The sequence below is a fragment of the Aspergillus lucknowensis genome, assembly GCF_044049455.1.
Source record: "Aspergillus lucknowensis strain CBS 449.75 chromosome Unknown BJX67scaffold_16, whole genome shotgun sequence".
Taxonomy (NCBI): Eukaryota; Fungi; Ascomycota; class Eurotiomycetes; order Eurotiales; family Aspergillaceae; genus Aspergillus; species Aspergillus lucknowensis.
This window is the reverse complement of record NW_027263560.1, coordinates 292606-313281: the sequence shown is the minus strand read 5'-3', so window position 1 is coordinate 313281 and position 20676 is coordinate 292606. Positions and strand designations below refer to the sequence as shown.

The 20676-nt window shown below is 52.1% G+C and overlaps 7 protein-coding genes across 7 annotated transcripts; 3 read left to right on the top strand and 4 right to left on the bottom strand.

The window, feature by feature from the left end:
• Nucleotides 1-493: 493 nt before the first annotated feature.
• On the bottom strand, nucleotides 494-4674 carry BJX67DRAFT_351830 (putative cation chloride cotransporter). The gene is made up of 3 exons (XM_071028943.1): nucleotides 3272-4674; nucleotides 3059-3224; nucleotides 494-3002 (listed from the first exon to the last, which is right to left on the bottom strand). The coding sequence occupies exons 1-3, from the start codon at nucleotides 4450-4452 to the stop codon at nucleotides 573-575; spliced, it is 3777 nt and encodes a 1258-aa protein (XP_070886955.1). The 5' UTR covers nucleotides 4453-4674; the 3' UTR covers nucleotides 494-572.
• Nucleotides 4675-4800: 126 nt separating this feature from the next.
• BJX67DRAFT_351827 (putative amino acid transporter) lies at nucleotides 4801-7667 on the top strand. The gene is made up of 2 exons (XM_071028942.1): nucleotides 4801-7154; nucleotides 7209-7667. The coding sequence occupies exons 1-2, from the start codon at nucleotides 5112-5114 to the stop codon at nucleotides 7371-7373; spliced, it is 2208 nt and encodes a 735-aa protein (XP_070886954.1). The 5' UTR covers nucleotides 4801-5111; the 3' UTR covers nucleotides 7374-7667.
• A 30-nt stretch (nucleotides 7668-7697) lies between these two features.
• Nucleotides 7698-8741, bottom strand: BJX67DRAFT_351824 (pyruvate transporter MPC1). Its single transcript, XM_071028941.1, has 4 exons — nucleotides 8598-8741; nucleotides 8318-8390; nucleotides 8041-8199; nucleotides 7698-7937 (listed from the first exon to the last, which is right to left on the bottom strand). The coding sequence occupies exons 1-4, from the start codon at nucleotides 8668-8670 to the stop codon at nucleotides 7862-7864; spliced, it is 381 nt and encodes a 126-aa protein (XP_070886953.1). The 5' UTR covers nucleotides 8671-8741; the 3' UTR covers nucleotides 7698-7861.
• Nucleotides 8742-8842: 101 nt separating this feature from the next.
• On the bottom strand, nucleotides 8843-10319 carry BJX67DRAFT_351822 (small nuclear ribonucleoprotein-associated protein). The gene is made up of 6 exons (XM_071028940.1): nucleotides 10109-10319; nucleotides 9989-9997; nucleotides 9865-9936; nucleotides 9386-9800; nucleotides 9286-9330; nucleotides 8843-9226 (listed from the first exon to the last, which is right to left on the bottom strand). Exons 1-6 carry the CDS (start codon nucleotides 10133-10135, stop codon nucleotides 9144-9146), a joined length of 651 nt encoding a protein of 216 aa, XP_070886952.1. The 5' UTR covers nucleotides 10136-10319; the 3' UTR covers nucleotides 8843-9143.
• A 112-nt stretch (nucleotides 10320-10431) lies between these two features.
• On the top strand, nucleotides 10432-11851 carry BJX67DRAFT_72449 (60S ribosomal protein uL5). Its single transcript, XM_071035348.1, has 4 exons — nucleotides 10432-10516; nucleotides 10595-10742; nucleotides 10876-11125; nucleotides 11188-11851. The coding sequence occupies exons 1-4, from the start codon at nucleotides 10514-10516 to the stop codon at nucleotides 11312-11314; spliced, it is 528 nt and encodes a 175-aa protein (XP_070886951.1). The 5' UTR covers nucleotides 10432-10513; the 3' UTR covers nucleotides 11315-11851.
• Nucleotides 11852-13873: 2022 nt separating this feature from the next.
• BJX67DRAFT_72441 (putative carboxylesterase) lies at nucleotides 13874-16131 on the top strand. The gene is made up of 4 exons (XM_071035347.1): nucleotides 13874-14362; nucleotides 14422-14445; nucleotides 14504-14782; nucleotides 14841-16131. Exons 1-4 carry the CDS (start codon nucleotides 14032-14034, stop codon nucleotides 15860-15862), a joined length of 1656 nt encoding a protein of 551 aa, XP_070886950.1. The 5' UTR covers nucleotides 13874-14031; the 3' UTR covers nucleotides 15863-16131.
• Nucleotides 16087-20393, bottom strand: BJX67DRAFT_72429 (pyruvate carboxylase). Its single transcript, XM_071035346.1, has 3 exons — nucleotides 20089-20393; nucleotides 16416-20000; nucleotides 16087-16355 (listed from the first exon to the last, which is right to left on the bottom strand). Exons 2-3 carry the CDS (start codon nucleotides 19893-19895, stop codon nucleotides 16248-16250), a joined length of 3588 nt encoding a protein of 1195 aa, XP_070886949.1. The 5' UTR covers nucleotides 19896-20000; nucleotides 20089-20393; the 3' UTR covers nucleotides 16087-16247.
• Between the last annotated feature and the right edge of the window lie 283 nt (nucleotides 20394-20676).

Sequence of the window (20676 nt, the reverse complement as noted above, 5' to 3'; positions counted from 1 at the left end):
GCTAAGTTCACAAGCCTCTTTGGGTAACAAAAGGAAGTGACAAACGACGACAGAAGGAGGTAGGAGTGCGTGGCCATATGCTGAGTATCCGTGGTGGCAGAGAATGCAATGGTGAGCTCACCAACGCAACGCCGTCTGTCGTCGACAACCAAAGAAACAAACCTGAATCCACTTGCGACTCAAGCAATCCGCTTGACCACTGTGCGTGCACATAGGTTTCATCCACAACATGCCCCAATTGGACGGCTGCAGATCACCTCCCACAGGCTTGTGGCGATCCGTGAGATGTCTGATGCCCCGACGTTTGCCTCTCACGCTTGTCTTGACTGTTCCGAGCAAGCAAAGGACGGGAGTGAGCAAAAACTAGTCCCAAAGGTACTAGTAGTTACGGAAAGCCAACCGAGAGGAAGGAACGGCAGCAAAGAAAAGTCACGGGACGTGGCAAGAACTCGAACAAATTCCTCCTTTCAGTGGGGTGAAGAGGTTGGAGGTTCTTGGGAAAGCTTGAAATCTTCATTGGTGTTTATGTACAGCGCCTGGCAGAGAACCTTGTATTTACCCATCATAACCAGTCAAAGATTAAGTGTCACCGTCATGCTGTTGCTATGAACCAAAAGGCAGGGAGGCAATCCCTGCCATAGAACGCTCAGGTCGCTCAGGTAGGACTTACTAGCCGCCTCACTTTCCGCTGTGCCCTCGAGAGGTGACGGCAATGTGGTGAAAATGACGGCAGTGGCCTTGCTATGTTTGGCCATCAACTCATTCAATATCAGGTGTTGCGCACGGCTAGGGATGTCGTTGAAAGACAACGGTACCGATGCCTGCTGTGGGTATCCAGAGGCGCTCGTCCTGTCCGATATGTTTGATGGAGAAGGTCGTTTATAGATAGACTCCATTCTTTTCGACGATCGAGGAGGCGATGAACTCGGGACAAACATAATGCTCGGCCCAGGGCCTTCATCCGTGTTGACTTGGGCTTCAGGTATTGGGGAAGAACTGAATCGATTACTCGACGGGGAACGGCTTAAGGTTGGCCGCGCGGGGCTTGCTCGAAGTCTGGGAGAACCCGTTTCGCTAGTGGCGATAATATGTGGAATGCCGGGCCTCGTGGTACCGTCTTCGACAGTGCCCTGCCTTGTCGAGTTCGATGCCAGATGCCCATCCTGTGTCTGAGGGCCTATTGATCTATGCGGGCCCGCCCGCCCCCTTTCGTCACCACTCACAGATTCCTCCGAGTCACTTTCCTCGCTACTGTCGCTAGGAGTGCTATCGTCTTCGACAAACGCGTCCAGCAAACGGTGTGTCTGCATTCCTAGATTGACACCCCCAATACTTCTGAAGCTGGAAATGGATCGTCGTCGCTTGGAAGACTGCATCAGTTTCCTGATGCCACCTGCCAATGGATAACGTGCTGATTGTCGGTTATCCTGACCTGACGCTCCCTCCAAGAGTCCTCCAACCCTGTTCGATACGCTACCGATCGAGGACTCATCTGAGCTTCTTCGACCACGTTGGACGTCCTGCCACCAATCTTCGTCCTGCAGGACGGTGTTAACCCCCTCTCGAACATCTTCGGACCCCGGGGACGTGTTCCCATTGACTATGATTTGATATGTCTTCAAGTCACCACTTGCAAGCCAAAATACCAACACTTCTGCTTCGATTCGTAGTTTGTCAAGGAGAGCTTCAACCCGCTTCCTCTCGTCCTCGACGTCTATTTCGTACTCGACAAAGACCGCTACCCTCAGTTTGTACGTCTTCTTCCACGAGGGAACCGTATTCAGGATACACCCCAGCTGGAGGATTAGGGTGTATGTGTCAAAATTTGTAGTTAAGACGTTTCGCTTGGTTTCACTATTCGCGTTGAGTTCAGCAGACATCTGAATTGGCCAGAGATCGATATATTTCTTCGAATCTGAACCACGTTGCCCAGGGAGCTCGAGATCCTCAAATCCTTTCGCTACCGCGACGTTTATACGCAGTTGAAATAACAGGTCTTCCAAAACCGTTATGTAGGTTTGACAGCTCGCGGATATGCTCCACGATTCACGTCTGAGGTCATCCAGCGATGAGTGGTGTGAGTGCCGTCTATGATGCTGGAATGGTTCAGCAAGTGATTTTCCTTCGCGGAACTGGTCAATGATGACTATATTTGGTCGCATTCCCCCGAGGCCAGAGTTCAAGACGACATTCCGGACGCCCCATTCAACAGCTGGAGATACTGCGATATTCACAAAGGCTTTGACTTTTATATTCTCGATAACCTTGGTCCATGTAGTCTGCTGACGGCGTGCTTCGAGAACAGCGGATGAGAAATCATTAGTAACAAGAACGTGACCCAGCACAAACAAGGCCCCTTTCTTAAGCGAGTTGCAAAAGGACACCAACTTAAATTCATCATCAAGATTGTTCACGAACAGAAGAATCTGGGGTCTCCAGAACTTGACATGCTCCTGCTTGAGGCGGAGTAGGTACTTACGTACTTGGTGGTAGATCAAGCTCTGACTCACATCCCCCCACGGCTTGGGAGGAGAAGTGTAATGGATCAGAAGAAATAGAGTGATCAAAATGCCAAAACAGCCGGTAGCATACACCCCATCCACGAAGAACATGCTGGCTCCACAGACAACGGTACCGGCCGCAGCCGTCTGCCAGTTGAAGTAGTGGAAAGAAGGCCTAAAATTGGGGGCGGATCCAATTTTTAGCAAGAAACAGGCCAAGTTCATCACCAAAAATGTCATGAGGTAAGCCATGGTGACAAAGGATGCAATTTGATTGATGTCGAACAGCATTGTGAGCTGAGCAGCAACAAAAGTCACGATAATTGCGTAGACCGGCTCATCGTTTTTCTTGGTGCCTTTGCTGAATAAACTCAAGCCAGGAAGCAAACTATCCTTGGCGATAGCCTGAAGAAGCTTCGCCGATCCAATCACTCCCATCAAAGCAGAGAAGAAGCTAGTTGCGAATTCACCCAAGAGAATAACAACTCCCGAGAGGTTTGCCTGGAAATCGGTCAGAGCGAAGTTCATCAGCCGCCGTCCATCTATGAAAAACTTACGATCTGGACGATATCGGTATTGTTGTAAAGCGAGTCCCTTGTTAAGGTGGCTGCCATCGCGAATATCACAAGAGCGTAGAGAACAAACGTCATAGCCAGACCGTAGAGAGTACCCTTCGGAATTGATTTGCTCGGGTTTTTCAGATCCCCCGACATGCTCGCACCACTGCTTAGATGAGCATAATACTGGACAACTCCGAACGGGGAACGTACGCAAATATTCCACCAGTCGCAGGAAACAAGATTCCAAAAAGATCTTGAAAGTTCTCTCGTCCAGGGAGCTGACTACCAGCAGACCCCTTTGTGAGCTGAGGCTTAAGATTCTCCAGGAGAGTCCGAAGGCGGATACCGGTAAAATGGACTCTCAGCTTTGGAATAATAAACGGTTTCATAGCAATAGCAGACACCGGTATACTGAGGGTTGCCACAAGCAGGGTCACAAGCAATCCATTGCTTGCGCGAGAGAAGATGGAGCTGCCTGCCAAGCATATCCCAGTGCAGAGAACCAAAACGATGGTTCCCCAAAGGTACTGCCACCAGAAACCCTCCTCGAGAAAATTGTGCCAGGTACCACTCTCGGTCCCAAAATTTTGTGTGAAGCAATCAACCAGACCGACAGCGTTCATTCCTGTGTTTAGCACAGAGCCCAGGTAGAATACCAAGCCGATAGAGCCGCCAAACTCAGGACCCAAAGAACGAGATATCAAGTAGTAGGCACCGCCTCCTTTAACTGTGCCATTGGTTGCGATGGCAGATAGGGACATTGTAGTTACTAGGTTGATGGTGTACGAGATCGCAAGCAATCCTTTAATCGACCAGATTAGCAAAGTACCGCGTGGAGTCAAAAGAGAGCGAAGAGTTTTCAGACTACCTAGCATGCCCAGGAGACCGGCTTGTCCAAGAATGAACCCGAACCGGAGGAACATGAGAATGCTCAGGACATTCAAGCTTGTGGGGACAAAGACGCCGGAGAAAGCCCCAAACTTCTCTGAGCTATCCGATACGCGGGATTTTTCGCCATTTCGGTCTTTACGGTCGATACTCGCATCTCTGAGAGGCCCTGCCAAGAGGGCGGTGTTCGGTATCCCCCTTCCACCGATTCGATCATGTCCAGCATTGTTCTCTGATCTATCCCACCAGGTAAAGAAGTATCCGAAAAGGTTCGATAGTGAGGCATGGCGCCGGGATTTGCTGTCGGATGGGTCCAATGAGCCGTAGGATTGCGCTTGCACGGTAGGGTACCAATTCAGCAACCTAGTAGTCTCCTCTAATGGCGCGGTAGCAGACTCGCTCGGGTCTAGCCTCGACTCATCTTCCTGTGCAGTACGAGTGGAGAAGTTAGGCCGCCTGCGAGCTAGAGACTCTGAGGCACCATCGCCTCGTGAGCTAGTCATCGAATACAGCACAAAATACCGGCGTCGTGTGGCAGCAGGTCGCAGTTTCACGGGCTCTCAAAGCCAGTGGTAGGATTGTTCATTCAAAAGCTGCAATCACGGAGAAGTATCAGGACTATCAATCCAATATGTAATGGATTCGATAGTCGGTGCCCAGCTGCCAACCGTCAACGGCGCTGACAGTTGTCGTTGGATCAAAGCTGGCTGCTTTGCAGCTCTTGCCGTCCCAGGGAGCGATTAGCGATGACTTCATTCGCCAAGGCAAAAGAGAAGTGGCGGACAAACAGTGCAAACCCCACCGCTCAAACACTGCATCTCCCAAGACTCGTCGGGTTTGGAGCGGGTGACCCTCTCTTGTGATGCCCGCTGCCAATCCTCTCTCTTAATTCGAGTTAGACTAGGTATTCTTCCATATCTACTCGTGTCGTGCGAAGGGAAGAGCTCCAGGAGGTCTCAAAACCTAGCCACCTCGCAGTCTCCACCGTCAGCACCTCATTCTACGGTTCCTTGTTCAACGACCGCCTCAACAAGAGCTCCAGACCACTGCGGCGTGGCCGCGGTATTTCGATGTTTGGATATTTATTCCTTTTTATGAGAAGTGTGATCCCGATTTCTGTTCAGATTATAGATTACCACCGCCTGCTGTAACTTCTCCCGCGATGTACAACAACGGGGAGGGTTCGTCGTCGTCCCCCAACCGACGGTCATCTCCGATAGCGACTTCCGCACGACGTTCGGGGTCTCCGGTCACAGAGGCCTCCGTAAGGCAAGCCTCTATTGCTCGACTGGCATCGCCCGTACCCTCAGCGTCCAACTCCTCAAGACAAGCTCCCGTTCCTGTACCTTCAGAACCAACTCAGGATCTCCCCGGAGTTGATGACCTCTCGTCTCTACCTGGCCCTGGGCAGTCGATGATTGCGTCTGCTCTCCAAAACAGCCTCGGTCGATCGCCTCCAAGATTTGAAGCGTCTCCTGGACGTACTCCGTCCCCGGCATTCAACAGAAACGCGCAAGCCCGGTCGAATTACGGCTCCTTCGACCCCAGGTCATTTAAGGAAGGATCAGAATACTCTGCGGGCCCGTATGAGGATCCAGAGATTATAAAAAGGCACCTTGTGCAACCAGTCGACAGTGTAGATTCTCAATACTCAGGAGATCGCGTGAAAAGTGGAGACGACGAGTTTTCCAGCTTGCAACTCCAGGGAGGTGACATCACCAGACAAGTATACAGATGGGCCGAGGGTGCGGAAGAGAGTGGTTCTTTGCGGAAACCACAGCGCAGCAGGAGCTTCCACCTTAATCGACCTACCCCCGAAGACGATACCATGAACATAAACAGCATCCGCATTCCCGGCGGATTCCGGAGGGACTACTTGCGCAGAACAACAGGAAGCCCCTATCCTGGAGATCCCGAAGCAATAGATGGTGCTTCTCTCGCGCCAGCCCAGCTTCCGACAAGTAGTTTTCTCGAGTTCTTGACCCTCTACGGCCACTTCGCGGGTGAAGAGCTGGAAGAAGATGATGAGGCACTTGGGCCTGACGAATACTTTTCTTCTGATACGTGGGATGAAGCCGAAGAGCGAGAACCGGGCGAAGACTCTGCTCTACTTCGTCCTGAAACTCCCGGCAAAAGAAAACGAAAACCTCGCGGGGGAACCGGGACCAACACGAGAACCGGAGCTGCTCTTCTTTTACTAAAATCATTCGTGGGCACCGGAGTCCTATTTCTACCGAGGGCTTTTCTGAACGGAGGCATACTTTTTAGCAGTCTGGTACTGCTCGCTGTTTCGTTACTCAGCTTTTACTGCTTCATTCTCCTCGTGAATGCTCGACTGACGATTGACGGCTCATTCGGTGATATTGGTGGTGCCCTCTACGGAAAGCACATGCGTCGGATAATTCTTGGGTCAATTGTCCTTAGCCAACTGGGCTTCGTATCTGCATATATCGTTTTTACGGCTGAAAACCTCCAAGCTTTTGTCCTTGCTGTCAGTGACTGCAAATCTTTCATCGACATAAAATACATGGTGTTGTTGCAGCTGGTCATCTTCCTACCACTCTCCCTGATCCGTGATATTAGCAAGCTTGGGTTTACGGCACTCATTGCAGACTTGTTCATCCTGCTTGGTCTGGTCTACCTGTTCTACTACGACTTCCTTACAATATCTGCGCAGAGTGGTCCTGCTGATATTGTCAAATTCAACCCAGCCACATGGACCCTTTTTATTGGGACCGCTATTTTCACATACGAGGGCATCGGCCTCATTATTCCTATCCAGGAGTCGATGAAGCATCCCAAGCAGTTCACCGGTGTCTTGGCCGGTGTTATGGTTATTATCACCATCATCTTCCTCTCGGCTGGTGCTGTCAGCTATGCGGCTTACGGCTCTACGACGAAAACTGTGGTCATTCTTAACCTTCCACAAGATGACAAGTTTGTAAATGCCGTCCAGTTCTTGTACTCGCTAGCAATTCTCCTAAGTACACCGCTCCAACTTTTCCCAGCCATTCGAATCATGGAGAACGAGCTCTTCAGCCGAAGCGGCAAGTATAACCCTCTTATCAAGTGGAAGAAGAATGGATTCCGATTCTTCCTTGTCATGATCTGTGCATTCGTCGCATGGGGCGGAGCCGAAGACCTCGATAAGTTTGTTTCGCTCGTCGGAAGCTTCGCCTGCGTTCCTTTGATCTACGTTTACCCGGTATGTTTGCCCATAGCCCGCAGCCCCGTTGAACCACAATTAACTTGCATCCAGCCCCTCCTTCATCTCAGGGCCAGCGCGCAATCCCGGCTCCAAAGGATCGCAGATATCGCGCTTACCTGCTTCGGAGTCGTCAGCTGCATCTACACCACGTCATTAACGCTCAATAATTGGATCAACGGCAACAACTTCAAAGCTCCAGGATACTGTGACTCATGATTTGCGGAGAGTACTCCTGCTTATCTCTCTCTCTTATCGTTGGCATTAGAAGAGCCTCTGTTTTGAACGATCGCATACACCGATTCAAGCTCTTGATACACTAAACCGGTCTGCAGTTAGACCAAAGACTCTTTAGTTTTCCTTGGCGCATGGGATCTGATTCGGTTATTTTAAGACACACTTAGATACCTGGCGCTCTTTTGAGATATACGGCTTCAATCTACCCACTTCATAGCTCCTACACAACATATCCACATAGATGCGAAATTCAGGACCATTGTCCCCTACCCCTGACCGCATATTCAAAGGTTTTATTCCCATATTGCTAAATCTACGAGTCGTATCGTCGTCCACCCGTAATGAACACAAAAAATACGCATTAGGCGACTCCAATATCAGCCTGTCGAATTCTCTAGCAAGTACAAGATCTAGCACTAATATTTTGGAACAGCGAAACTACCCGACAACCACGTAAGATCCACCAACCCTTACGCACCAGCCTCAGTAGAAGCCCTGCCCTTCTGAGCCCCCTCCGCAGCAAGTCGAGCTTCACGGCCACCCCAGCTAAACGGCGCGCAAAAACAAATTAGCCAGATATTTCCAACCTAACATGACCAATAAAGCTTATCGCAGAAGCGTAAGCGTAAAAAGGGCATTTGTAACATACTTCCAGTAGTTCAGATAACGGTATCCCTGGGTACACTGAGCGGAGAAGTTGATAGCGTGGCAGGCAAAGAGAAGGTAGTTCTTGGGTGAGACGGCGAGGGCATAGCGCATGAAGGTTGCGGAGTAAATGACCAGAGCACCAGTCATCTGGCCGGAGATGCTGTTTGATACAAGACTTGTCAGTTTCTTGGGGTTCCAGAAAACGAGGGTGGTTGAATTCTAATCAGAAAGTCTCTCTAGTCCGCTGCTGGAGAGAAAATATTCTGTTGAAGACGTACATTTCCGGATCCTTCTGCGTATCCATCACGGCCGCAACGGGGATACCGAAGTTGGAGACGGGCCCCCAGAAATCTGCATAGGCGGATGAATTCGTTAGCCAATGGCTATTTGGACAGTTATTTTCCGCATATTCTAGCTAAAGCCATATTCGAATAGCTATGGTAATCTAGACTGCTTCCATAGTGACCGGTGTAGGTTTGGTATCGCGGTGCGGACTCTGATGGCGGCCGATCTCGGGAACAGATAATGAGAGGAGAAAAAAGCTGGATTGCAACGTACGTGTTGAGCAGACATAGTCTAGGACCTTGTTGGACCGGATTTTTGCATTGATTGCCTTGATTGCGGCGGCCATCTTGCAGGGCGTGGGGGTGATGGAGGATTCAGACAGCTGCTCGGTCAGAGACGAACAGGAACAATGACTCGAGGCGGCCGCTTGGGTCATCGCCAGAGCCCGAGCGGAATCGCTGCGGAGTCATCGGAAACGGTCACGTGAGTATTACCCAGAGCTACAAATCAGGACAGAATGAGTTTGCAATAGATTGGATTAAGCTATTGAGTAGTGCTTGACACATTCTAGTATTAATTGCGTTAACCCTGAAGTTTTGTTACCGTGTAATCTCTCTCGAGCATTCCTCGCATCCGCCCACGCCGCAACGCCTTTGCCAGGTAAATTTTGGTGTGCTGCTTTCTATGCAACAGCAAACGAAGACCTGGTGCAGCTGCTTCAAATTCTTTCGAATCCAAATTTGTCCTTTGCTGTTGGTAGAACACAATGTAGCCGTAATTGTAATGGTGAGGTACCATACCACTCCATATCGTCCCAGATCACCGTCCCCCAAAGCCAGGTGGAGGGAATCCACGGCCCTGGCCCGGGGGTTGGAAGCCTGGTGGAGGCTGAAAGCCGCCAGCTGGAGTAGATGCAAGTCAGTTTGAAAGGTACCGCGAAGCTCCCAATAGATGTACTCACGAGGACCAGCCTGGGCACCAAATCCAGGGGGAGGAACAAAACCAGCTAAATGGCAATCAGTTATCTCACTTCAAAGGTCCAACATCGAGGGAAAACATACGAGGTCCAGCTCCGGGCCCTCCACGACCACCGAATCCTGGTGGGGGCCCACCTGGGAAACCACCTGGGGGAAAACCGGGAAAGCCCCCTGGCGGGGGAGGTCCTCCAACACCGGCTGCAGGGCCGCCAAGTCCAACCGGTAGACCACGTCCAGCGGGCTTACTGATTCCAGGGCCAGCGGCCAGAGTGGCAGCAGCACTGGGAACATTCGGACCACCGGTTCCAAGGCGAGCTGAGGGATCCGCGGGAGGAGGGCCATCGACTGAGCAAGAAACAACATGAGTGCCGCGCACAATTGTAAGTCCAAGAGTCCGCTTCTCTTCTGCTTCGACGAGAGGGGCGTTTCCGGGAGCAGATTTGGCTTTCCGCTTCACGCGACGGAATTCCTCTGTATCAGCCAAGACTAGATTCATATGCTGAATCATGAAGTCAGAAACTACCCAAATATATCAAAAGGTATCAATGACTGATAGAACACACCTTATCAAATGCAAGCATTTGTCCCGTCATCTGTCGCCCATCATTCAAGGTAACTCTCATCCGGTAGTTGATCTGCGTTCAAGTTAGATTTTCACCAAGGCAATGAAGAGTTTGCACCGCTTACAAGGTTTTGCTAGACAATGCGCCATAGTTAGCTATCAATTCAATAATGAGCATACAAATAGCGCTCAATTGTCGAGAGGAGAGGAAGCTTCGAAGCAAAAGCAGCTTTTGCGCAACTCACCATCTTTCCCTGCTTGTTGGCGGCCATGTTGGCTGAAAAGTGCGCACGAATGCGACTTGAGAATAGGACCAAAGAATGTGTATCAGCGAATCAGTAGAAGTAGTACCTCTACTTGTTTTCACTTCAGCACCTGCACGCTCCGTAGGAGTTCTGCTAGGCAAAGAGCTAAGGTCCAACACCGACGCTTCAACGGTTGGCTTGGGCCGGCCTGTGGGCGTCGTGACCCGTGACTCCAAACGCGCGGCTGAGAGGCTAAGCGCCAACCGACCATGCCAAGACGCTAAGGGCTCTCGCTTCCCACATTCACCCACAGTTGTCGAACTTGCGCACAACTTTCCCCCAATTGACCGATTCCTTGACATTCTTCAACCAACGAGTCGACCAGTCCACGCCAAAGTAGTCGCCATGGTACGTTCAAAACTACCTGCAACACATCGTCACTGCCGCCTTGTATTTTCGAAACGCTAATATTGATTGCGAATGTAGTCGGAAGGAAAGGACAAGAGCGCAAACCCCATGCGCGAGCTGCGCGTCCAGAAGCTCGTGCTCAACATCAGTGTCGGCGAGTCTGGTGACAGGCTTACCCGTGCTGCTAAGGTGCTCGAGCAGCTGAGCGGTCAGACTCCTGTCTACAGTAAGGATACCCGAATAACACGAACAACCCGATGAGTATGGGGACTTGGTCGAGGATAAGGCAGAGCGGGAAAGATCTGTAGAGGTTAGGAGGAGAGAGAACCGCATGGCTGACGAGGTGGACCGCACAACAGGCAAGGCGCGCTACACTGTCCGTACCTTCGGTATCCGTCGTAACGAAAAGATCGCCGTCCACGTCACCGTCCGTGGCCCCAAGGCTGAGGAGATTCTCGAGCGTGGCCTCAAGGTCAAGGAATACGAGCTGAGGAGAAGGAACTTCTCCGAGACCGGTAACTTCGGCTTCGGCATCAGCGAGCACATTGATCTTGGTATCAAGTACGACCCCAATATCGGTATCTACGGCATGGACTTCTACTGTTGCATGTGAGTCGGGATTCTACTCCCTAGATTCATGGAATATGGTCAGATCTGACTTGGGCATACAGGACCCGCCCCGGAGAGCGTGTTGCGAAGCGCCGCCGCGCCAAGGCCCGCGTCGGTGCCAGCCACCGCATCAACCAGAACGAGACCGTCAAATGGTTCAAGCAGCGCTTCGACGGCATTGTCCGGTAAATCATACTTCTTATGTGGTCTTCAGGCAATGAACAGCGGGGTTCTGTCTTTATGAATCGATCAAGGAAAACAAAAAATTCCGGCAGGCGTTCTCGAAATGCTTTTGCTCTGCTTCTACCACGGCATGAGATATAGGCGTGTTAGATATCAAATCACAAATTTTCCAACGCATCTACTTTTCACAATGAAGGCTTCACAAAGGGTGATGAATTCCGCATAACCATTGATGAAAAGCACGACACGATGCCCTTCATCCGCACCTGGGGTGGTGTTCATGAAGTTGTTTTCTGGCGGCCGTTGGACTCGATCTTCCTCCTGAGTTTTCGAGTCTCATTTATCGCTTGTTCCCAGCCAGGGACCGGCGGTCCATGTAACGCCTGGCTTTGGTCTAGGATCGAACGTACGATAGCCACGGTGGCACCTCCTTGGTATGTAGGTGCAGTAGTCCCCGGCGCTCATAGCTCGTAGTCACTGACGCGAACGTACCTTCGACCCTTCTATCTCAACTCTTTATTGCTGATCCCAAAGGGCTTCGATATCACTGGCATTGACTCCATGAAACTCGAGTTCTCTATATCAGCTTCGCAGTTGAAGGACGACATATATTTGCTATTAGTTATTTGACTATGTCCAACATGCAAAGAACAACATAGACTAGGGAACAACCATCCTGCAATGCGTTTCTTTTGGCACATTCTGCCCGCCTCCATCGAAACACTCCCATAGCATTTCAATACTTAGCCGAAACAAGCAAGCGATAGTTAAACCAAAAATATTCTGCAACCAAATCGCCAAGATCGAGATAACCAAGAAACGACCTTAAGATTCATTTGTTTCCTCGAGTATATCCATCCCACCATTTCGAGAAAAAGCCCCCGGGTCGGGACTGCTCGTTCCAGCTCTGTCTGCGTGCGGCAAAGGAGCCATCAGCCGAGTCCCGCTTCTGGCTCGTCAGGCTTTCAAACAGGCTGGATGGGCCATGGCTACTCGACTTCCTCCGCTCCCCGACCGAAGGGGGGCTACGTTCCGCAGTATCGGTAGATACGTTGGATGCACTGGAGGACTACAAGGCGTTAGCCTTGGTGCATCGACTCAGCAAGCGGGAAGGTATGAGTGCTCTGGATAAGAGGTGACTTGTGGGATAGAAGAATCAGACATACGCGTCTCTCGCCTGTGGAAGCTGCCTCGGTGGTAGAAGCTGAAGGTCGTGACGGCCTATAAGCTTGGGGGCGGCTTCCTGTCACCCAGACATTGTGGTGCTCGTACCGATTGCCAAATGGCCCATGCCAATGGCGAGGAGGGGATTTACTCGTATCGTCGCTGCTCATATTGTTTCAGTGAGCTGGCTTTCGTCAAACTGAAGATGTCGTCCTGACTGTGTCGATGTTATTAGTATTGAGTTGACGGCAGTACTCAATCGTCCACAGGCGGAAGAGAAGCACCCCGAGCTGAAGACTATTTTAAAAGAATCAGGAAGCCCAGGTCGAAACTCACATGGAGGGTAGCTGTTTTTGTCCAGTTTCGTGATGATGAGTTTCACTAAGTCCGGATACAAGAATTCCTCGAGCATCTTATGGAGTGGAAAGAGGGGTAATCAAGTAACCCTCGCCGCTGTGAAACGACCCGTGGACAGGAGGATGCATCACTACCAGGCCGCTCAGAGGAAACCCAGAGAGCAGGCCATCCTACGACCCAATAACGGATCACGGCGGTTGATACCTCCAGACCCCAGCTCTTGATTGGGAATGAGCTCCCACGGTACCCCGGATGGACCAGTAGCCTCGATCCACAGCACGTCACAGACATCCTGGGTTAATAATCAAAAGCGCGAGCCATGATGGGCTCCCAGTGCCGCGATCAATCAGGTCGTGATGTTTTGAGTGCCAATGGAACCGAAGGCTGACGTCAAGCACACTTCTAAGTGCGGGGGTCCACAAAGGGAGAAGTTGAGCAAGGCGAGGAGGAGCCATGGGCAAGGGAACGTCAGCTGGTCGCGCGCAACAGTCACACTGCTCTAGCCTTGGATGCTCGCGGTCTATTGAGGTACTAGCCTCATCGACACCCCGTCTTTGGGAGGATTGCAGAGGTCAAGGCACGTACCTAGGAGCTACCATAAGCCCGGAATTCCAGATATACGGCCTTTCCCACTTCGGAATCTCGGGATCCCGTCCAATCTTACCAGTAGGATGGGGCATGGCTGTGAAACAATAATTGCGAGTTCGGACACTGCAACTTCTCCCATCCAAAACTCGAGTCCCAGACAGATGCTCATGACAAAATTACTCTCACGTGGCCTGTAGACCCCGGTCCCCAGATCTGGCGCCGAGTCTCCAAGTCCCGACAAGCCAAATCGCGTTTTCTCCGCGGTCTTTCTCATCCTCAGCAGCTGTCGCTTCCGCATCGATCTCCTTCAGTCAGCTCTGATACGCTCCTTTGCCGACTGGGCCTGACACAAGCCTCCCCTGCAGTCTTTCCGCAGCCAAGAACTGTGAAGTCCCCTCCTCCCCTTTACCGACTCGGCTCTTCGACAACTAAGGCACTACATCTCCAACTTCGCCCCATCAGCAATTGGAGAAGAATCTGGACTATAGACATATAAATTAGCACATGTGTCCTCCAGGAATGAATTTGGTTCTCGGCGATTGACCTCCCAATCAAGGTTTAAGCCAGTCATCGAATCTACACCTCTCCCAAAGCAGCTCCTTTGATCCCCAACCATGGAAACCGTTAAAAAGCCGTACCTGAAATCCCTCGGTCCCAGAGGCTACGTTCAGGGAGTCACTATATCGTCCAAGTCACCCAACAGGCCCCTTTGCCATTATTTTGGCGGCATCCCCTATGCTTTACCTCCCCCGGAACGCTGGCGGAAGGCTCAGAAGCTGGCCCCCACATATCGCTATGGCACGAAAGGCAGCCCCTTCCGGTGCCCTGGCTCTACGGGCGTCTGCCCTCAGTCCACCTTCATGGATCTCTCTGTCGCACAGGGTTGGAATGAGGATTGCTTCCAGTGCAATGTATGGGTTCCCCTTGGCGAACCCCCAAGAAATGGTGCGTATCCGAGTGCTCGCCATCGCGCTTGCGGTACCATAACTTACTTTCTTCGACAGGATGGCCCGTCCTTGTTTTCATCCGTACATAACCGTTCCTCTTCACATCAACATCTTGGGATTGGACTAATATCTCTAACAGATGGCGGTTTCTTGCAATTCGGCTCACCTAATTCCTTCAATGCCGCGGCGCTTCTAGGTGAAGCAAATCTCAACGCTATCATCGTCGCACCAGCATACCGGGTAGGTGTCCTTGGGTTTCTGTACTCCGCAGAGCTCGAGAAAGACGCCACTTCTGTTGGCGAGACTGTCGGAAACCATGGCTTCTGGGATCAGCGCTTAGCCCTAGAATGGACCAGAGACAACATTACAGTATTCGGAGGGAACGGATCTGAGATCACACTCGCCGGATACTCCGCAGGTATACCACATTCGAACCCCCTAGCTACATGGAAATCAAAGCTGAGTGTAACATCCAGGCGCATACTCCGTCTGCTACCAACTAGCCTATGACCTACATGTCCCAGACCACGAAGCCCTCGTCAAACGAGCCTGCATCTGGTCCAACTCCTTCACGGTGCAACCCAAAGCCCCCCACATCGCCCAAACGCAATTCAACCAGCTCCTATCAGCCCTACATATCCCCATCTCCATCCCCAGCAAAGCAAAACTCTCGCGCCTCCGCTCAACCCCACACAACACCCTCCTCGCCGCCGCAACATCCATCGACTTCCACGAATTCCGCCCAACAACAGATAACACCTTCATCCTCAACAACCTCTTCCACTCCCTCGACAACGGCTCCCTCGCTTCAAAGCTCATCGCCCGCAACATCCGCGTCATAACCGGGGAATGCCGCGACGAGCACTACCTCTACGGAACCTGGCGCCCCCCCTCCCAAAACACCCTCGGCCATCTCCGCCACCGCCTCATAGCAGACTACCCACGCCCCATCGTCGACACTCTCATAAAGACATATTACCCTACGGGTTCACTGCCCAAGAACTGCAAGAACTGGGCCTCTGACGCCTTCGGCCGCATCTACGCTGATATGCAGGTCCATAAAATGCAGCGCGGGTTTCTATACGCGCTCACGAACCCGGTCACTCGGCGCCCGGTCGACGGTATTGAAAAGCTCATCTATCGCTACCGCATGGAGTACCGGCTTCAATGCGCGGATCGCTCGACGCCGCCTGCGTGGGGGGTTACCCATGCAACGGATCAGTATATCTGGTTTTGGGGGAATGGGGAGCTGCTCCGGGATGATGAGAAAGTGATTGTTAAAAGGGCGGTGATTGATCCATTGATTAAATTTGTGCATGGAGAAGAGGATTTGGGTTGGGGGACGACGAGTCATCGGGAAATGAGGACGTTGAAGCCTGATGGGTCTGTTGAGATCTGGAGGGATGAGTTCTGGGATGAGGCGGTTCGGGTTTGGAGGGCTTTGAGGGAAGCCGGTGAGTATAGTGATGGTGCTGGTTCTACTGGTTCTAGACTTTAAGTCGGGGCGTCGGAATGTGATGCAAATACTGAACGATCGTGTATATAGTTCTGTATATAGCATGATAACAGCGCCTATACTAAGCGTCCTGAAGATGCTGGAAGGTATATGAAGCAGCTAGGTCGTCAGTTGGTTCGGTACGACCTGAGCTATCTTTATCATTCAGTCATAAAAAGCAATCCAAAAACAAGTATAGAACAGATTCCCAGATTCACCCAATCATCAGACATAGTAGTATCTCTCTAACCAACACCGTAATATTCCGACATTCATGCCGCCAGGTACAAATATCAATCCCGTCATAGAGAAGGGGCAATGAGTTTAGTCGTCTTATGGTTTCCCGTCATAGTCACTTTTCGTTCGAAATCCAATCGTACGCGCACATTTAAGCTTTGGCAATCTTGCAGATGAGATCCTGCCCATCCACAGAGTCGCCCTCCTTGACCAGCAATCCAGACACTTTGCCGCTGTGGGGGGCCGAGATAACCATTTCCTGGAAGGACAAATGTTAGCAGGCCGCTTACACAACTTGAAGAGTTCATATGGGACATACCATCTTCATGGCGCTCAGAACAGCAATAGGATCACCTTTCTTGACCTCAGAGCCTTCGTGGACCCGGATTTCAACAACCACACCACTCATAGGAGCGCCAACCTGGCTGCTATCGCCGACATCGGCCTTGGGGCGGGCAACATTCTCCACGGAGGCCTTCTTGTCATCAACACTGACCTGACGGACTTCTCCGTTCACTTCGTAGAAGACCTCACGCTGGCCGGTCTGTTCAGAAAGAGGACCGATGGCGAGCAACTTGAGGATAAGAACCTTGCCCTTCTCCAACTCGACGTGGAACTCCTCGCCAATCTCAGGCTTGGCAAGGAAGTAGCGTGTGGGAAGAACAGACAGATCACCAAACTTCTGGACGAACTTCTTGTAGTCTTCAAAGACCTTGGGGTACATGGCGTAGCTGGCCACGTCGTACTCAGTTGCCGCTCCATACTTCTCTCTAATATCGGCCTTGATCTTGGCAAGATCCAAAGGATCCAGGAACAGACCCGGGCGCTTGTCAAGCTTGCGGCGGTCACGCAGAGCCTTGGAGCGGAGTGGCTCGGGGAACCCGCCATAAGGCTGGCCCATGAGACCCTCGAGGAACTCCAGGACGGAACCAGGGAAGTCTAGCTCACCCGCGCGGTTGATAACATCCTCGGAGGTCAGCTTGTTGGACACAATGAACTGGGCCAAATCACCGACGACCTTGGAAGTCGGCGTGACCTTGACAATATCACCAAGCAGATCGTTGGCGATTTCGTAAGCCTTCTTCGTCTCTGCCCACTGCTGGCCCAGGCCAAGCTGGCTGGCCTGGAAGATGAGGTTGGTCAACTGACCCCCGGGGATTTCGTGCTCATAGACTTCGGGGTCAGGGCCGGTAAGACCAGCCTCGAAGGGAGAGTACAGCAAGCGCAGCTGAGCCCAGTAGCTATCAATGGCCCGCACCTGGGCACGGTCAAGCCCAGGATCCTGCTCGGTTCCCTCAAGCGATGCAAGAATGGCACCAATGCTTGGCTGAGAGGTCATTCCGGACAAGCTGTCGGTCGCTGCATCAACGGCATCAGCACCGGATTGGGCGCAGGCAATCATAGACGCCACACCAGTTCCAGCAGAATCGTGGGTATGGACATGGATAGGGAGGTCAGGATACCGCTCACGGATACCACCGACAAGGAGGCGGGCCGCCTGGGGTTTCAGTACACCAGCCATATCCTTGATACCCAGGACATGGGGCTTGAGCGCGACAATCTTGTCAACCAGATCCAAATAATACTGCAGGTTGTACTTCTTAGATGGGTTCAACATGTCACCACTATAGCAAACGGTAGCCTCGACGACACCTCCGGCGGCGTGAACTGCCTTGATACCAACCTCGAGCTGGTCAATGTCATTGAGAGCATCAAAGATACGGAAGATGTCAACGCCGCACTTCTTTGCCTGCTTACAGAAGTGATAAATAGCGTTGTCGGGTAGGGAGGAGTAGGCAACCCCGTTGGCACCACGGAGCAACATCTGGAATGGGATGTTGGGAACGGCCTTACGCATCTTACGTAGGCGGTCCCATGGGTCTTCGTACAGGAAACGCATGGCAACGTCGAAAGTGGCACCACCCCAGCATTCCAGACTGTAGGCGTTAGAGTAGGCATGGCTAGTCTCATGGGCGATGTTGAGAAGATCAATGGTACGAACGCGAGTAGCGAGCAAGGACTGGTGAGCATCACGCCATGTGGTATCCATAATCAAGCAACCCTTGTTAGCACGCACAGCTTTAGCGAAAGCCTCCGGGCCTTCCTGATCAAGGATCTGCTTCCACCCCTTAGTGGATGGGGATGAGACATCGATAGGCTTTCCGGCAGTATCATAGAGGGTAGGCTTAATAATTTCGCCCTTAAGCTTGGGCTCACCAATCTGGCCCTTGATGCTGCTGCCGTTGACGGCGACATCACCGAGGTAGGAAAGCAGCTTCTGAGCACGGTTCTGGCTACCAACCAAGGTGAACAGGTCGGGGGTGTCATCAATAAAAGTGGTCCAGCAGTTACCGTCAATAAAGGTGGGATGACTGAGCAAAGAGGTCAAGAAAGGGATGTTTGTCTTGACCCCGCGAATGCGGAATTCGACCAGGGCGCGGATGACCTTGCGGCGGGCAATCTCGTATGTGGAGCCACGACAAGTACACTTGACCAGCATGGAATCGTAATGCGGTGTGATGACGGCCCCAGCAAAGCCGTTACCACCGTCCAGACGGACGCCGTTACCACCAGCGGAGCGGTACACCTCGATCTTACCGGTGTCTGGAGAGAACCCCCTGGCGGGATCTTCAGTCGTGATACGGCACTGGATTGCGAATCCTCGCGTGGAGATGCGGTCCTGGGTTAAACCGAGCTGCTCGAGGGTAGCACCAGCAGCGATCTGGATCTGAGCTGCAACAATATCGATGCCAGTAATCTCTTCAGTAATTGTATGTTCGACCTGGATACGAGGGTTAATCTCAATGAAGTAGTAACGGTTTTCTTGGTCCACGAGGAACTCGGCGGTTCCGGCGTTGCGGTAGTTGACGGACTTGGCCAGCCTGACAGCATCCGCAAGGATGCGGTCACGAACGTCAACAGGAAGGTCCTTCGCAGGTGCAATCTCGACGACCTTCTGGTGACGACGCTGGACGGAGCAATCACGCTCGAAGAGGTGGACGACATTGCCGTGGTTGTCACCCAACAACTGGACCTCAATGTGCTTGGGGCGGTCAAGGAAGCGCTCCACGAAGACGGTACCATTACCAAATGCTGAGCGCGCTTCCGAGGTAGCACGCTCAAAAGAGTCGCGCAAATCCGCCTGGTTGCGAACGACACGCATACCACGTCCACCACCACCAAACGCAGCCTTGATGATGATCGGGAAGCCGTAGGTGTCAGTGAACTGCTTGACCTCTTCATAGCGCTCAACGGGGCCCTCAGTACCGGGGACAACAGGCACATCACATTTGATGGCTAATCGACGAGCTGAAACCTTGTCACCGAGGCCCTCAATTGTCTCAGGGGAAGGGCCGACGAAGACTATGCCTGACTGCTCAACTTTCCGGGCGAATTCGGCGTTCTCCGACAGGAAACCATAACCAGGGTGGATCAGATGGACACCGTGCTCCAAAGCAATCTTGACGATCTCGTCAATGGCGAGATAGGCACCCACTGGTGTATATTGACCGCGTTTCCCGATCACGTAGGCCTCGTCGGCCTTTTGCCGGTGCATTGAAAGTCGGTCCTCGTATGAGTAGACGGCGACTGTCTGGAGGGACAACTCATGGGCTGTTCGGAAGATACGAATGGGGATCTCACCCCGATTGGCGACGAGAATCTTTTGGAACTGCATGATGGCTGAATTGGCGCGTAGCCGGTGGTGGACGGAGTCCCTGTGGTGATCATGGTGGTCATTGATGAACTCGGTGTCATCGATAGCCTCCTCAGGCTGAATGTGAGGGGAAGTGGTAGCCATTATGGGCGGGATGAATTGGTGGAGGGAGAGGGGGGCGGAGGTGGGGGAGGGTGAAGGGGATCAAGGAACAGTGATTGACAACAGAGGGGAAGAGATCGAAAAGTTCTGGAAGAGCCCGGGAAAGTTAGCTGGCTTTATCTAAATAAGGCCAATCAGCTCCGAGAGAGCCAGAAAATGAACAGGAATGAGTCACCTGGGGGAACAGGAGCTTCCCGGCGGAGAGGTATGTGTCTGGACGGAGGGCAAGAAAAAGGCCCGGTGCCGGAACGGAAACGGAAAGGGAGAGAGGGAAGCAGCGGGACGATCAATTGGGAGGATGCAGGGGCAGGAGTGATAAGAGGATGAAAAACAAGAGGGAAAGGTCGGACGGAATAGGTACGGAAAAGGATGGGATGAAGGTGGAGGGATAGAAGATGAAGCTGGTGAATCTGGTGAATCTGGTGAACCTTGGAGGGGGATCTCCCAAAGCAGGTGACAACCACAACGAGGGGCAGCAGAGTGTCTCCCTGGAGATTCAGGTGTCGAATGAAACAAGTTCTTTCTCCCTTCTCTCTCTGTGTCCTTATGTCGTGCGGATAGCAATTCCTCTACTTATACCGCTGATGTTTTCTCTCACCGGCACACCGGGCTGCTCTTGATGCCAAGTCGTTTCTTTTTCCCCTCCCTTGGTCCGGGTCCTTTCTCCTTCTCCGTCGCCATGATGCAATTCATCTTCGAAAATTTTCACACAACTTCCCCTCCCCCCAGCCATGTGCTTGTCAACAGCTTCAAAACGCCTCCG